The sequence below is a fragment of the Tetrahymena thermophila genome (genome assembly GCF_000189635.1).
Source record: "Tetrahymena thermophila SB210 genomic scaffold scf_8254671, whole genome shotgun sequence".
NCBI classification, from domain to species: domain Eukaryota; phylum Ciliophora; class Oligohymenophorea; order Hymenostomatida; family Tetrahymenidae; genus Tetrahymena; species Tetrahymena thermophila.
Window position 1 is genome coordinate 337,292 of NW_002476438.1, and position 15,091 is coordinate 352,382.

Genomic DNA, 15,091 nt, shown 5'->3' on the forward strand with positions numbered 1-15,091 from the left:
AATTGTTTAAATTAAACTTTTAATTTTAATAAAATAAGTAGATAAAAAACAACAAATAAAGAAAAAGAATTCATATTTATAAAATTAAAATTTTTTTTTTTTCTACAAATATCGAAATTAAAATATGAAATTTTCACTGAGAATAAATACACTTAATATTATTATTTCTATTTATTAATTTTTTAGTATAAAAGTTGTTTAAATTTATAAAATAAATTCCTTTTATTTTTTCATAAATTAGTTAGTAAAAGGATCAGTTAAGCATAAATCATTAGATGAATATTCCTTCTTTCCATTTACCTTTTAACATAGTTCCATTATTCTATTTAAATTCTCCATACCCGTTATATTTTCCATTCTTAAACTCCCCATCATAACTTGTATAATTATTATATTTAATAAAACCTTTTCCATTAAATAAATTATCCTTGAACTGCCCTACATAAACATGACCCTCCTTGTATGTGAGATTTCCAAAGCCGTTAAATTAGTCATTTTTAAATTCACCTACATAAATTGTTCCATCATTAAAATCAAGTTTACCTATTCCATGTTTTTCATCATTTTTTATATAGCCTTCATAGAACGATCCATTTTGATAAAGAATTTTTTTGTAGTTTTGATTGTTTGTTGAATTTTATTTAATTTAGATTCCAACTTTTATAATGATTAACGTAAGTAGAACTATGATAGAAAATTTAAAAATATTTGCTTTAATAGATTTAAAATTATTGCCTTTTGAATTTTTATTATTCTATTATTACTGCTAATCTTTTCTCATGCTTTCTAATTTAGATAAAAATGTATTTAATTTCATTCTCTCTTAAGGTTCTTTTTTCGTCAATTCTAAGGCTAAAGATATCAAAGGGTTTTCTTAGTTATCTTTATAATATCCAGTTTTTAACAATGACATTGTCATAAAATCTAGCAAATTTATTCCTGAAATAAAGCAAATAACTGAACCAAGTGCGAAATAATCTGACTCCATACATAGTTTTCCTTCAGTTTACTCATAAGCCATAAAAGAATAAGTACCTTAGTATGTAGAGATGTGAGTTAGATTTTTTTACAACTTTTTAGAAAGTCCTAAATCCCCAATTTTAGCAATCAACTAGCCATTTTCTGTAGATAATAAAATGTTTTCTGGTTTAATATCACTATGAATGATTTATTTGGCATGAATATCTAAAATTCCTTGAGTTAAATAAATAGCTATATCTAGAATTTGCTATTAATTCAACTCTTTGTAGTAATTTTAGAGATTTCCTACTTCACAATATTCGTAAATGATAAAGTAGTTTTTATTTTCTTAATCATAGAATTAGTCATGCATTTTTACTACAAACTTGCTATTAATTTGTCTCGCCAGTTGAGCTTCATTGATATATTCATTTACAAATTACTCATTTTACCCAAAAATTAACTTAATAGCAATCTTTCTTTTGTTTTGCTAATCATATCCTTAAAAAACAATCCCAAATTAGCCATTTCCTAAGATTTTAGATATAAAAATATCAAATTATTTTAAATATTATATGCCTTTTTTTATTCTTTCATTTGAAATATCTATTTTTTTTAACGTTAAATAATCATTTATTTGTTCTTATGATATCTCTTAAATATTCATTTATAAAAACTTATTTTTTGTGAGTCAAATTATTTATATTAATCAAATTTTCTTTCTTAAATATATTAATTTTGATATTTTAAGCAAAAAATTAAAATTAAATTAAATAATATAAAAAAGTAAATCAATCAACTTGAAAAAAAAAAAAAAATTAAGTAATCGATATTTAAATATAAAATTGTAATTCAAATACATTTTTATTAAAAAAATGTAATTATTTAAAAAAAATATTTTGAAAGATATTCTAAAATAACTGTAAGTATGCTGCTTTATATTAGTTTTTACAATCAAACATTTCTAATATTTGGGAAATTTGATCTAATTTATCTCGAAAATTTTATGTCAGAATATTAGAGTTGCTTGATAAATCAAACTATAATTTTAGATATTTTTTACCTAAAATGAATGAGAAAAAAACTTTAATAAATATTATGGAAACAAAAATAATTAAATAAATTTTCTTAACAAATGTTAAATTCAAAAGGCATTTAGATATATATTTATTTAGTTGAAAAATAATATAATAGTTAGTAATTTCTTTTTAAGTTTTATAATTAGTTCATGCAAATTAGTACATAATTGCATTTAGATATATATTTATTTAGTTGAAAAATAATATAATAGTTAGTAATTTCTTTTTAAGTTTTATAATTAATTCATGCAAATTAGTAAATAATTTAAATTTATTTTTTGTTAGTTTGTTTGCATATCTAAACTTAATAAGCTTTAATCTCAATATTTAAAGTATCAATGAAATTATTAGTCTCTCAATCAAACCTTATTTTAATTTACCTTAAATTAAATTTTTCCCTTTGAAGATAAAAAAATACTAAAAAAATAAAAAAAATAAAATCTGTTGTTCAATTCGACTTGAAGATATTTATTTAATTTACTGCAAACTATTTACAAACTAACTAAATTTTAAATAGAAATAAATTGTAGGATTATCAAGTTTCTTTTTTTGTTTGATCATTTGTTTGTTTGTTTTTTTGTAATTGATATTTAATCTTAAAAATTTAATTAATTACTTGCATATTAGTTTTTTTACTATAAATTATTTATTTAATAACTTTATGAAAAAAAATATACAAACTACAAGTTATCATTTTTTTATAATGCTTTATTTAATCATTTCAACCAGAGATTCCCTTGAAAGAGCCATTAGTAGCATCAGCAATAGCATTTAAGAATTAGAAAGAAAGGTCTCTTTCGTTTTACTTTTCGACGCCACCCATGATGAAGGAAATAGTGTTGACTACAACCTTATCAGTTCTGCTGGCATTCTTGTCAGCTAAGTACTTTTTGATTCCATCAACAGTTTAGACACCGCTATTAGGAACACCATCAGAAAGAAGGTAAATAGCTTTTAAGGCTTACTTGGTATTGAAAGCCAAGTCTAAACCAGAAGAAATATTGGTAGCACCGTTGGTGGTTAATTTGTTGATGTAAGCAATAGCAGCTTGGACGTTTTCAGGGGTAGCATCAACATAATCAGTTTTCCATTATGAAGCACTGTTACCGAAAATGATAATGTTGAACTTCTAGAAGGGCTTCAATTAATCAGCAATTGTTTTGGTAAGTTAGGACTTGACGAAAGCTAAACGAGAGATAGTTTCTCCGTTGGCCTTGAATGTGTAGTCCATAGATCCAGAAATATCAATAACAAAAGCAGCAACCTTTTCAGTAATAGTACCATAAATGCAGTTTCTGGGGGAAATAGCATTCAAAATGTTCATAGCATCACTCTTATTAGAACTGAAAGAGAAGCAATCAACAATAAGTTTCTTAGAGGCATCACTAACGTCGCTAAGAGTGTTAGCAATAAGATTTAAAGCTGTGAGCTTTGAACTTTCGAAAGGATATTTGGCCAAAATATCAACAATATTTTGAGGGGTCAAAGTGATAATGTAAGGATTCAAAAGAGTTAAGGCTTAAATACGAGAGCTATCAAATGAGATTTAACTGAAGATAGAAAGAATTTACTCAGTTGAAAAAACATGAGAATCAGTAGGAATTTAATCTTAGAGGAATTAAAGCATGGTGTTATCATATTTTTGACTTTAAAGCCCAGTTAGGAAAGTGTTCATCCAGCTATCAGATCTGTATTAAGGTTTAGGGCAAAAGTCAGCAGCGCCTGCTGTCAAGTTAGCTCTTAAAGCATGTTCATTTTTAAGCTAAGTGAAAGCAAAAGCTGACAAACCAATTAAGGTAACAAAAGCCAACAAATACACTTTGTTCATTTATTGATTAATTACTTATCTATGTTTTTTTACTAATTTATTTAGTTAATTAATTAAATATTATATCTAAATAGATGGGGAATCAACTTTTTAAAGGAATAAATCAAATTAGATTAACAAATTGAGTAAATTTAGTTCTATCGATGTGAAAATCTTACATAAACAGAAGATAGAAAGAAAGACAGAGGAAGGTTTAATTATGTTTTTTCTATTCTCGTAATTTAAATCCAGAAATAACAAATTATTCGATTTTTCAATAATTTAGTGGTAATTAAAGCATAGATTATATCAATCTAAAAAAAGTAGTAATATTATGAATTCTGTAATCCAATTAAATAATTTAATACTCATAAATAAATAGGAATAATTTACCATTTTTATATAAATAATTTATCAAATTATTTGAGTTAACATTTTAAATAATAAGATTTCTTACGTTTTATAACAATTTTAACATAATAAATAATAAAAATACAAGTTTTATAAAATATAATCAAAATACATCTTTTTTTGTTTATTTGTTTGTTTTGAGTAAAAATTAGACTTCCAAATAGATTAAAAGTAAATTTTTGCAACTCTTTAAATGCAAATGAAGAAAGTAATGTTTAATTTTTTCATTATTAGAAATAATTGATTTGATTAAAAGCATCGTTTGAAAACTTTACTTGTATAAAATATCTTACTATTTTTATTTACAAATGATAGAAAAAATCAAATAAATTTAAAAGGCGACAAATATTATAAGATTTTATTTATTTGTTTGTTTTTGTAAACAAAAGTCAAAAATAAAAATTACATTAATACAAATTATTGTCTGCTATGTTTAAGTTTATTTTATTTAAAGAGAATTAAACATCTTTTTGTCAAAAAGCTCCTTTTGCTCACTATTTAGTAAATAAAATAAAGAAAGTATTTAGTAAATGGATTTAACAATTTTAGATTTAAATTTGAAAGTATTTTAAAAGAGTGATTAACCAATAGGTAATATAATTATAAAGTTTTTACCTTGTACTAAAACTAAAAAATATAATTGTAAATAGATAAATTGAGTAATTATTTCTTTTACAATCAAAACGTCAGCAGATTTTTATTTTGAGAATATTTATTTTATCCTCTTTTTGCATAAGTTTATTTATTATCTAAAATTATAATTTTGTTGAAAGTCCAATTAAAATGATTTTACTTCAATATGTCAAATATCATATCAATAACTTTTAGTGATAAGTATTAAATAAGCGCTTAGCTAATTTTAAAGTTAAAATATCAAAGGAAATTTTTTTACTTTAAAGTAAGTATTGATAGATAGTGAGATAGATAGACAGAATCTTGAAAATAGAAAAATTATTAGTGTCTTAAATAAGATTTTTTTATGATCAGAATTTATATTTAATTAAAATGTTACCTATAAATAAATTCATGAAATTTTTTTCTATTCTTGCTTGTGCTCAATTGAGTTTATTATTAGTATGATAAATAACCAAATTTAAAAGTATTAAACTATTTTTTGAATGTAAAAAAAATATTTTTTTTAATTGATTAAATGAGTTTTATCTTTATTTTCACTCATTAAGCTCCATATATATACATATTATTTATCTTCTTTCTTTGAGTTCAAAATACTAAATATTATTGAAAATTGATTAATAATTTCATCTTAGTATCAAAAAAAGTAAAAGTGTTACACAATATAAATTTATACAGCAAGTAAGTGTTACAAAAATAAAATTTTATTAATACCAACTTTTTTATTAATAAATCTAGACGACACTAATTTATTAAATATAGTTATAATCTTAACTTAATTAAAAGCTTACTTACAGTAAATTAAATAATTAATTAATTATTTTTCCTAATCTAAATAAATAAATTACAACAATTTATTTGTATGAAAAAATAAAAAATAAAGTAAAAATATTTTTAAATGTTGTTTTAGAAAATATTAAATAGTTAAAAGTACTAATAATTTACATAAATAGTATTTAATCTTATTTGATTGTCTTGTTTATATCATTTTAATTTAACCATTTTTATTATTAACTTTGGTAGAAAAATTATAATTTTACCAAGGCATAAAAATTGCATAAACCTAACATCAAAATAAATTCATATCTGAAAATTATCTTAATAGAAAAAAATTATGATTAAAATCATTTACAATTTATAAATTTTAACAAAATAAAATAGGAAATTCAAAAAAAATTTGATAAAAATAAACAACAAATTTAGGAGAAAAAGTAAAAATACAAATCAATAAATTTATATTAATTTTCATATCAAATTGTAAAATTTTAATTCATATTATTTTATACTACTAATATAATAAATTATCAAAGTTCGACCGAATCAGCTTTTTACTATTTTAAGAATACCGAAAAAATAATATCACTTATATTTTTTAAGGCAAATATTATTGGCTCAAACAATTAATAAAAAAATCAATCTAACGCTTTCTTAATAAATATTAAGACTATAAACTAATGAAAAGTAGCATAATTATTTATTTTTTTTACTGATTTTAAAATATTATCTTAAAGTTTAAAAATATATGATAAATATAACTATATAAAAACTATTTAAGTAACAAGTTTTATTTTTAACATCTTTAACAAATTTATTGTAAAAAAGATGAGTTACAACCTCAATAAAATTAAAGAATAACAAATAAAAAGCTGTAAAAAATTTTTAATTAGTAATTTTGAATCCACATAATTATTACTGCATACTCAAAATAATTAAATAAAAACTCCTATTGAGTTAAATACTACTATGTTAGGTAAATTAAAGAAAAAATGGATTCAATATTTTTACTAATTTTTACTAAATAACAAATAATAAACAAAAAAATTTAGATAATTCAAAATGAATATAAATACAATTCTGTAAAAACTAACTAAAATTTATGTTTTCCCTATATTTATTTTTTTAAATAAAATAAAAGAAAAAAAATAAGCATTTTATTAATTTACAAATAAATAAATTTAATAATTATTTGAATTAAAATAAAATAAAAAATAATAGTTAATAGTTAAAAAAATGATGCAGTACTTTCTTAGTATTATAAATAAACTTTTGAAGTTGCTTCACTAAGCTTAAGATCAATTTCAAGCTTGCTACTCAGATTTTATTTAAAATTAAAACAGTATTTTATTTATACTAGCTGAATTATATATCATACTAATGAAGTAATCTTTTCAAATGAATATATTGGAAGGCACAACACAACTTTAAAAAAAATTTCTCTCTTATTTTATAATTTAACTATCGATTTTTGTTTCTTGCTAAATTATTTCATTTAAATAATTATTAATTATTTGTATAAAAATAGTAATTTGAAAATTTAAGCAAGGTCTTTAAAAAGTAGAAGTAAATAAATTAATAAGAATAAAAATAATCAATAATATTTATTTATTTATCAAACAAAGTAATGGGCATCCTAAGATTAGATATATTTTCTTCAGAGTTTTTTTTCAATATCGGAGCTTTTCAAAATAAAAGAGGCACTTTTTTAGGCTTGCTTTTATCAATTATTGCCTTTTTTAGTGTGGTTTTATATTCCATTTTTACTTTTAATTAGTATTTCAGCAATTAAATAAACCCAAAATTTAGATCTCAAAGCTTTATCCTTAATGAAAAGAAAGAAATACCTTTAAGCTAAGACCTTGTTGGATTTTAGTTTTACTATAACTAAACTACAACAGTAGATGCTTACCAATAGCAGTAAAATAAAACTTATGTAGTTTATTATCCATTTTTTTACTATTAAGACATTAATAATTAAGTATTTAATTACATTAATCTTGATTTAGTTTAATGCACTGATCCTTCCTTATAAGGTTTCATTTGCATTGATTTTTCTAATGTGAATAACTATACCTTGATCCTTGATAGTTAAAACAATAATTAGATTCTCTCTTCAATAAATATTAATATTTATGGATGTCGCGATTTAGATAATGTGAAAACTACTATTCCTGATAATTGTGCTGAATAATCTGAAATAGATGATGTGATTGATGCGTATGAAACTTATTTCTATTTGAAGCTTAAAACTTCTTAATATAATACAACTTCGAAATAGATCTAAACTTACTACAGAAGTATATATACTTACGTATAATCTTAATAATATACATATAATACTCTAAATACTTAGAAGTAAGAAACTGAAGTAAATGAAGGCTTGATGTTTTAAAGCAAATTAACATACTCCTCACCAATTCAATATAATATGATAAGCTAATATTTTGATAGGCAAAAGTCTTTAAAACATGGATTTGGCCCATACCTTTAAACAACTGTTTAAATGGATGAAATAGTTTAGCAAATTTAAATCTAATATCCTACAATCACAGAGGTTTTAGCACTTATAAACAGTATTACAGCTTTGATTATTGTTTTAAGAGCTGTTGGAAGATTTTACTCTTAAAGACTTATTAAATAAGACTTTTTCATGCTTTTTTTTCAAAGACTTTATTCGGAAGAATATAAAAAAATACTAAAACACAACAATCTTATTGAATAGGATAACAAGATTTGTTTTGTAACCCAAACTAAAGGAGAAGAAGAGTTCAAAGATGAAATTATAGAAAACGAACTAAATGATAAACTTGTTCCTAATTTCGAGACAAAATTCAAAGATCATGTTGAAAAAAGTCAAATTTCTAATTCGAAAGATGAACATTCAAATTTATTTTCAAAGCAAAGCGATTAGCAAGCAGATGAAATATAGTTTAAAGAAGTTGAAAATAAAATAAAAATTAATTTTATAAATAAAAAAAAAGTAAAAAGTAAATTTGAGATAAGGAGTAAATATCCAGATGATTTAGCATCAAGTAGTTTGAGTTCTAGTAGTTAACACAAAAATACACCAAAAAGTTTAAGATCAATTTCATGGAAATAACAAAACTAAATGTAAAATTAATTTTTCAGTTCATAGAAAGTAAATGAGATGAAAATAGACTCAAATATTACTGAAACTCTAGATAAAAATCATCTGCCTTTTAGCAATAGAAAATAACTTTTTGATGGAAATTCTTAAAAATACAATATAATTGAAAAGAATTCTCAATTACAAGCTATTAAAAATTTAATATTTAAATTTAAGTAAAATTAATTAAGCATTGCAAAATTTGATTATTTCATTTACATAATTAATTTCTATTAAAAGATTTTTCAAATCAAAGCATCATCTTTAGTCTAAAGGAGTTGATACTGCTTTTGTAAAGAACTTATAAAATGAAGCGGATAGAAGATTAGATATCTTTGAATTTTATAAAGATATTCTTTTTTTGAAAAAAGCCATTGCAATGATCCTTACTCCAGATTAATTAGCAGCTATCTAATAGATATGTCTTAGTCAAAATTTTTTGAATTTTGATAAGAGGAGTAATAGGTCTAAAATTTAGTTTGAATGTAAATTATTTATATTTTTTAAAAACAATTATTAAATGTTAATTTAAAGAAATAAAAGGAAAGCTGAATTACCTTGAAACTCAATTTAGTATAATGGAATGCGAGGATTTGCAGGAACAATATATTTAAAAATTTTTTGAAAAACAAAAACAAAATAATTAATAAAGTGAAATAGATTAAAGAATAATATCATCAATTATTAAAAATTGATGATTTGTATTAGAAATGTCAAATTACTTATTTTTACAACATTAACCTTACTTACTTTTAAAATAAAATATTTATCTTAAAAAAATTTATTAATTTTTTAAACTTTATGATGTTAATTAAATATTCACTTTTTAAAGAACTATTAAAAGAAGTGTATCCATAAAATATAATTTTCTGTATTTTTATCAATAAATAAGATGTAAAGCAAGATATTGATAAAAATTTCTGAATAAAAATAAAATTTTATATTTAATATTCATAAAAAAACAAAATATTTCAAGCTTTAATTAATTAGCCATTTTAATCATAGTAAGAAAAAAAATACAGCATTCCATACAAAAAATATTTTTGAACACCTATTTTTAGAGAAATAATGATCGGGGAAATTATGGGCTAATAGGTAATAAATTTTAACTGCTGCATTTTTCAAACGCTTTATTGAAAGCTATTTTATCAATAATAGGGGAGATTAAAAAAAAATTAAATTTAAAAATAACATATACTTTCATTTTTACATTTTTAATTATGGATAATAATAGTAGGGTGTACACAGATTTACCCAGGATCATATTCTCTATTAAAAATTAAATTTTACTGATTAAATAATTTTAAGCCAGCCACACATAAAGTAGTTAAAATGAATACTGTATTAAATATTTTTAATAGCTAATTATACTTATGCAGTAATTAATCAAATAATTAAAAACACAACTTCAAAAGAAATATATGTTTTTTTAATATACTTTAATATTATCTATTTATTTTTTTTGGCATAATGTTTGTCTAAATTATTCTTGTTAAAAATAATCATTTGTATAAAAAATAATAATTAAAAATTTTAGCAAAGTCTTTTAAAAGTAGAGTAAATAAATTAATAAGAATAAGAACAAGCAATAATATTTATTTATTTACTTATCAAACTAAGTAAGTTATGAGCATTCTAAGATTTGATATATTTTCTTCAGAGTTCTTTTTCAATGTTGGAGCTACGTAAGATAAAAGACGCACTTTTTTAGGTTTTTTTTTATCAATGCTTGCAATTTTTAGTGTCATTTCCTATTCCATTTATACTTTTAATTTGTATTTCAACAATTAAATAAACCCAAAATTTAGATCTCAAAGTTTTATTCTTAATGAGAAGAAAGAAATACCTTTAAGCTAAGACCTTATTGGATTTTAGTTTTACTATAACTATTCTACATCAATAAGTGAGTACCAATCATAGTAAAATCTAACTTATCTTGTGTTTTATCCATATTTTTACTATTAAGACCTTAATAATCAAGTTTTTAATACAATTAATCTTGATGTATTTTAATGTGCTGATCCTTCACTACAAGGTTTCATTTGCATTGATTTTTCTAAAGTGAATAACTATACTTTGATCCTTGATAGTTAAAATAATAATTAGATTCTCTCTTCAATAAATATTAATATTTATGGCTGTCGCGATTTAGATAGTGTGAAAACCACTATTCCCGATAATTGTGCTGATTAATCTGATATAGATAATATCATCAATTCATATTATGCTTATTTTTATTTAAAGCTTTAAACTTCTTAATATAATACAACTTCGAAAAAGATCTAAACTTATTATAGAAGTATATATACCTATGTATAATCTTTATAATATACTCTTAATACTCTAAATACTTAGAAGTAAGAAACTGAAGTAAATGAAGGCTTGATGTTTTAAAGCAAATAAACATACTCCTCACCAATTCAATACAATATGGTAAGCTAGTATTTTGATAGGCAATAGTCTTTAATAAATGGATTTGGTCCATATCTTTAAACAATTATTTAAATGGACGAAATTGTTTAGTAAGTCTAAATCTAATATCCTACAATCACTGAGGTTTTGGCACTTGTAAACAGTATTACAGCTTTTGCTATTATTTTAAGAGCTATAGGAAGAATTTACTCTTAAAGACTTATAAAATAAGACTTTTTCATGCTTTTTTTTCAAAGACTTTATTCAGAAGAATATAAGAAAATACTAAAACACAACAATCTTATTGAATAGAATAACTAAACTTGCTTTGTAACCCAAAGTAAAGTAGAAGAAGAATTCAAAGATGAAGTTATAGAAAACGAACTATATGATAAATTTGTTCCTAGTTTCTAGACAAAATTCAAAGATCATGTTGAAAAAAGTCAGATTTCTTATTCAAAAGATGAACATTCAAATTTATTTACAAAACGAAGCGATTAACAAACAGAAGAAATATAGTTAAAAGAGGATGAAAAAAAAAAATAGTGGTAATAGCTTATATGATAAAAAAGCATAAAATAAATTAAAGATAATGAATAAATGTTCAGATGATTTAACTCCAGATAGTTTGACTTCAAGTAGGCAACACAAAATTATACCAAAAAGTTTAAGATTAATTTCATAGAAAGAACAAAATTAAATGTAAAATTAATTTATCAGTGAAAAGAAAATAATAGAGATGAAAAGATACTCAAATATTACTGAAACTCTAGATAAAAACCGTCTAGCTCTTAGTGATAGAAAATAATTATTTGATGAAGTTCCTTCTTAAAAATTTAAAATAATATAAAAAAATTCTTAATAATAAGTTATTAAAAATTTAATTTTTAAATTTAAGTAAAATTAATTAAACTTTGTTAAACATCATTAATTAATTAATTTATTTATTTTCTATTTATAGAAGTTTCAAACCAAAGTGCTATCTTTAGTCTAAAGGAATAGATCATGTTTTTATAAAGAACTTATAAAATGAAGTGAAAAGAAGATTAGATATTTTTGAATTATATAAAGATATTCTTTTTTTGAAAAAAGCCATTGCAATGATCCTAACTCCAGATCAATTAGCAGCTATCTAATGGATATGTCTGAGTCATAATTTTTTAAATTTTGATAAGAGGAGCAATAAGTCTAAAATGAAGTTTGAATGTAATTTATTTATATTATTTGAAAATAAATGTAAAATATTCATTTAAAGAAATAAAAGGAAAGCTGAATTACCTTGAAACATAATTTAGTATAATGGAATGTGAGGATTTGCAGGAACAATATATTTAAAAATTTTTTGAAAAATAATAACAAAATAAATAATTAAGTGAAATTGATTAAAGAATAATATCATCAATTCGTAAAAATGGATGATTTATTTGTCCTTTAAATGTATGTAAAAAACTTGTTTTGATTACGTTAGCCTTACTTTTAAAATTAAAAAGATAAATAAAACATTTGTCTTAAAAAATTTATTAAGTTTTTTAAACTTTTATGTAGTGAAATACTCATATTTTCAAAGTAATATCTATATACTAAAAGAATACTATCCATAAAATTTCATTTTCTGTGTTCTTTCAATAAATAAGGTTCCAAATTTTCCACAAAAATTTAGGAAATTTTCAACTTTAAAAAATGAGTGTAAATAAATTAATTAGTGACTAAATATATTTTATTTTTTACAATTTAGCAGATACATTTTAGCAAAATATTAATTAAATTTAATGATGCTAATATATTAGAAACTTGGGGATCTTTTATTTTTCTTCAGAAAATAAAAACTTTTATGAAAGAAATTTATCTAAAATATAATATTTGCTTGAATGCTTTTAGAAAAATGTTTATAAATAAAAAAATACAACAGAGAAGGATAAAATAAAAAGAATATTATAATCATTTTGAATATTTCTAATTTATTCTTAATGATTTAAACAAAAATTATTTATCTAACTTAACAATTTTGAAGAGAAAAATATTTATTTTTTCTTAGATATTTTATTAGCATAACTAAATTGATATTTATAGATTTTTATTAAATCAATTAAAGTTACATTCAATCAAAATCAAATCTATGGTTTCAAGATTAAAATAATTCAAAGGATAAAATATAAATTGTAAGCCCAAGATTTAAAGAAAAATATGAGTACTTTTACATTTTTTAGATAAAAATAAAGAAATTTAACCAAGAACTACCAAATTATGACAAAGTTTAAAAATAAAGAAAATAAATTAAATGAACAAGTAAGTATTCTTCCATAACTCATAAAAAATAAAAGAAATTTTCAAAATTCTTTTTTAAAAATATGAAAATAGTTTATTCGCATGAATGCTTTTTGAACATTAAATAATTTTGATTGAATTTTATCAGATTTTTTAAGGTTACTTTCAGCTATGATTTAATTTTTCTTTAGAAGTTTCAAAGCAAGAATTTTTAAGTCAATAAATAATATTTATAATACAAATTTATTAATTTTTTGTGTAAACATTCAGATTTGATCTTTTATTTCATCAAGTATATTTTAACTTTTGTTCCATCATAATATTGATTTTCAAAAATTTCTAAAATATTAACAATAATTTCAAAATAAACTATTTTTGTTAAAATTTATACACAGAATTTTTCAAAATATTTTATTTAGAAGACCTGAATTTATGGGTAAATCGAATGAAACTCAATAAGAGAGAAATTATTTTGATGTTTTGTAAAAATAAAGATTTTGATATTTAAATCAACAAAATACAAATTAAAAATTAAACAAAATTATTAATAAGCCAATGTTTTTTTGTTATTTTTGGATTTCATAATTTGTTTTAATAATCCTCTAACTTTTATTGCAAGATTTGTATGGATGGATGGATATACTAATTTATAGATTATATTTAATTTGATTAGCTTACATTAAAATTCATTTAATTAATTTTGAGAATAATTGTTTTATCAATTCTTAAAAGTAATTTAAAAAAATATAATTTAGGATATTTTACTTAATATGAATATATATTCTATAAATTACAAATAAATGTATCAATTATTTATATAATTTCAACCTGAAATACCCTTGAAGGAACCATTAGTGGCATCAGCGATGGCATTAAGGAATTAGAAGGAAAGATTTCTGTCGTTTTGAGTTTCAGTGCCACCCATAATGAAAGAGATAGTATTGATATGAACCTTTTCATTTCTGCTGGCATTCTTATCAGCTAAGTACTTTTTGATTCCATCAACAGTTTAGACACCGCTATTAGGAACACCGTCAGAAAGAAGGTAAATACCGTTTAAGGCTTGCTTAGTATTGAAGGCTAAATCCAAACCAGAAGAGATGTTAGTGGCTCCGTTGGTGGTTAATTTGTTAATATAAGCAATAGCAGCTTGGATATTTTCGGGAGTTGCATCAATATAATCAGTTTTCCATTAGGAAGCACTGTTACCGAAAATGATAACATTGAACTTCTAGTAGGGCTTCAATTGTTCAGCAAGAGTTTTGGTAAGTTAAGACTTGACGAAAGCTAAACGAGAGATAGTTTCTCCGTTGGCCTTGAAAGTGTAGTCCATAGATCCAGAAATATCAATAACAAAAGCAGCAACCTTTTCAGTGATGGTACCATAAATGCAGTTTCTAGCAGAAATAGCATTCAAAATAGCCTAAGCGTCACTCTTGTCTGAAGAAAAGGTGAATTAGTCAACAATGGTTTTCTTAGAAGCATCAGAAACATCGCTTAAGGTGTTAGCAATGAGTTTTAAAGCTCCCATCTTATTGGCTGAGAAGGCAAATTTGCTCAAAATATCAACAATATTTTGAGAAGTCAAAGTTAAGATGTAGGGATTCATCCAGGTAATAG

The 15,091-nt window shown here is 22.0% G+C and overlaps 7 protein-coding genes across 7 annotated transcripts; 4 read left to right on the top strand and 3 right to left on the bottom strand. All coding sequences in view use genetic code 6, as the record gives it.

Moving 5' to 3' along the window:
* Positions 1-268: 268 nt before the first annotated feature.
* Positions 269-1,627, bottom strand: TTHERM_00426040 (protein kinase; the record flags this gene model as incomplete). Its single annotated transcript, XM_001013782.1, has 1 exon — positions 269-1,627. The coding sequence occupies one exon, from the start codon at positions 1,625-1,627 to the stop codon at positions 269-271; it is 1,359 nt and encodes a 452-aa protein (XP_001013782.1).
* Positions 1,628-2,760: 1,133 nt separating this feature from the next.
* TTHERM_00426050 (Von willebrand factor type A (vWA) domain was originally protein) lies at positions 2,761-3,867 on the bottom strand (the record flags this gene model as incomplete). Its single annotated transcript, XM_001013783.1, has 1 exon — positions 2,761-3,867. The coding sequence occupies one exon, from the start codon at positions 3,865-3,867 to the stop codon at positions 2,761-2,763; it is 1,107 nt and encodes a 368-aa protein (XP_001013783.1).
* A 3,424-nt stretch (positions 3,868-7,291) lies between these two features.
* On the top strand, positions 7,292-9,489 carry TTHERM_00426060 (transmembrane protein, putative; the record flags this gene model as incomplete). Its single annotated transcript, XM_001013784.2, has 3 exons — positions 7,292-8,970; positions 9,035-9,279; positions 9,329-9,489. The coding sequence occupies 3 exons, from the start codon at positions 7,292-7,294 to the stop codon at positions 9,487-9,489; spliced, it is 2,085 nt and encodes a 694-aa protein (XP_001013784.2).
* Positions 9,490-10,404: 915 nt separating this feature from the next.
* Positions 10,405-10,554, bottom strand: TTHERM_000426076 (hypothetical protein; the record flags this gene model as incomplete). Its single annotated transcript, XM_012797049.1, has 1 exon — positions 10,405-10,554. The coding sequence occupies one exon, from the start codon at positions 10,552-10,554 to the stop codon at positions 10,405-10,407; it is 150 nt and encodes a 49-aa protein (XP_012652503.1).
* Positions 10,555-10,622: 68 nt separating this feature from the next.
* Positions 10,623-11,770, top strand: TTHERM_000426077 (hypothetical protein; the record flags this gene model as incomplete). Its single annotated transcript, XM_012797050.1, has 2 exons — positions 10,623-10,713; positions 10,761-11,770. The coding sequence occupies 2 exons, from the start codon at positions 10,623-10,625 to the stop codon at positions 11,768-11,770; spliced, it is 1,101 nt and encodes a 366-aa protein (XP_012652504.1).
* A 313-nt stretch (positions 11,771-12,083) lies between these two features.
* Positions 12,084-12,625, top strand: TTHERM_000426078 (hypothetical protein; the record flags this gene model as incomplete). The annotated part of the gene is made up of 3 exons (XM_012797051.1): positions 12,084-12,103; positions 12,168-12,412; positions 12,462-12,625. The coding sequence occupies exons 2-3, from the start codon at positions 12,307-12,309 to the stop codon at positions 12,623-12,625; spliced, it is 270 nt and encodes an 89-aa protein (XP_012652505.1). The 5' UTR covers positions 12,084-12,103; positions 12,168-12,306.
* Positions 12,626-14,417: 1,792 nt separating this feature from the next.
* TTHERM_000426079 (hypothetical protein) lies at positions 14,418-14,915 on the top strand (the record flags this gene model as incomplete). The annotated part of the gene is made up of 1 exon (XM_012797052.1): positions 14,418-14,915. The coding sequence occupies one exon, from the start codon at positions 14,418-14,420 to the stop codon at positions 14,913-14,915; it is 498 nt and encodes a 165-aa protein (XP_012652506.1).
* Between the last annotated feature and the right edge of the window lie 176 nt (positions 14,916-15,091).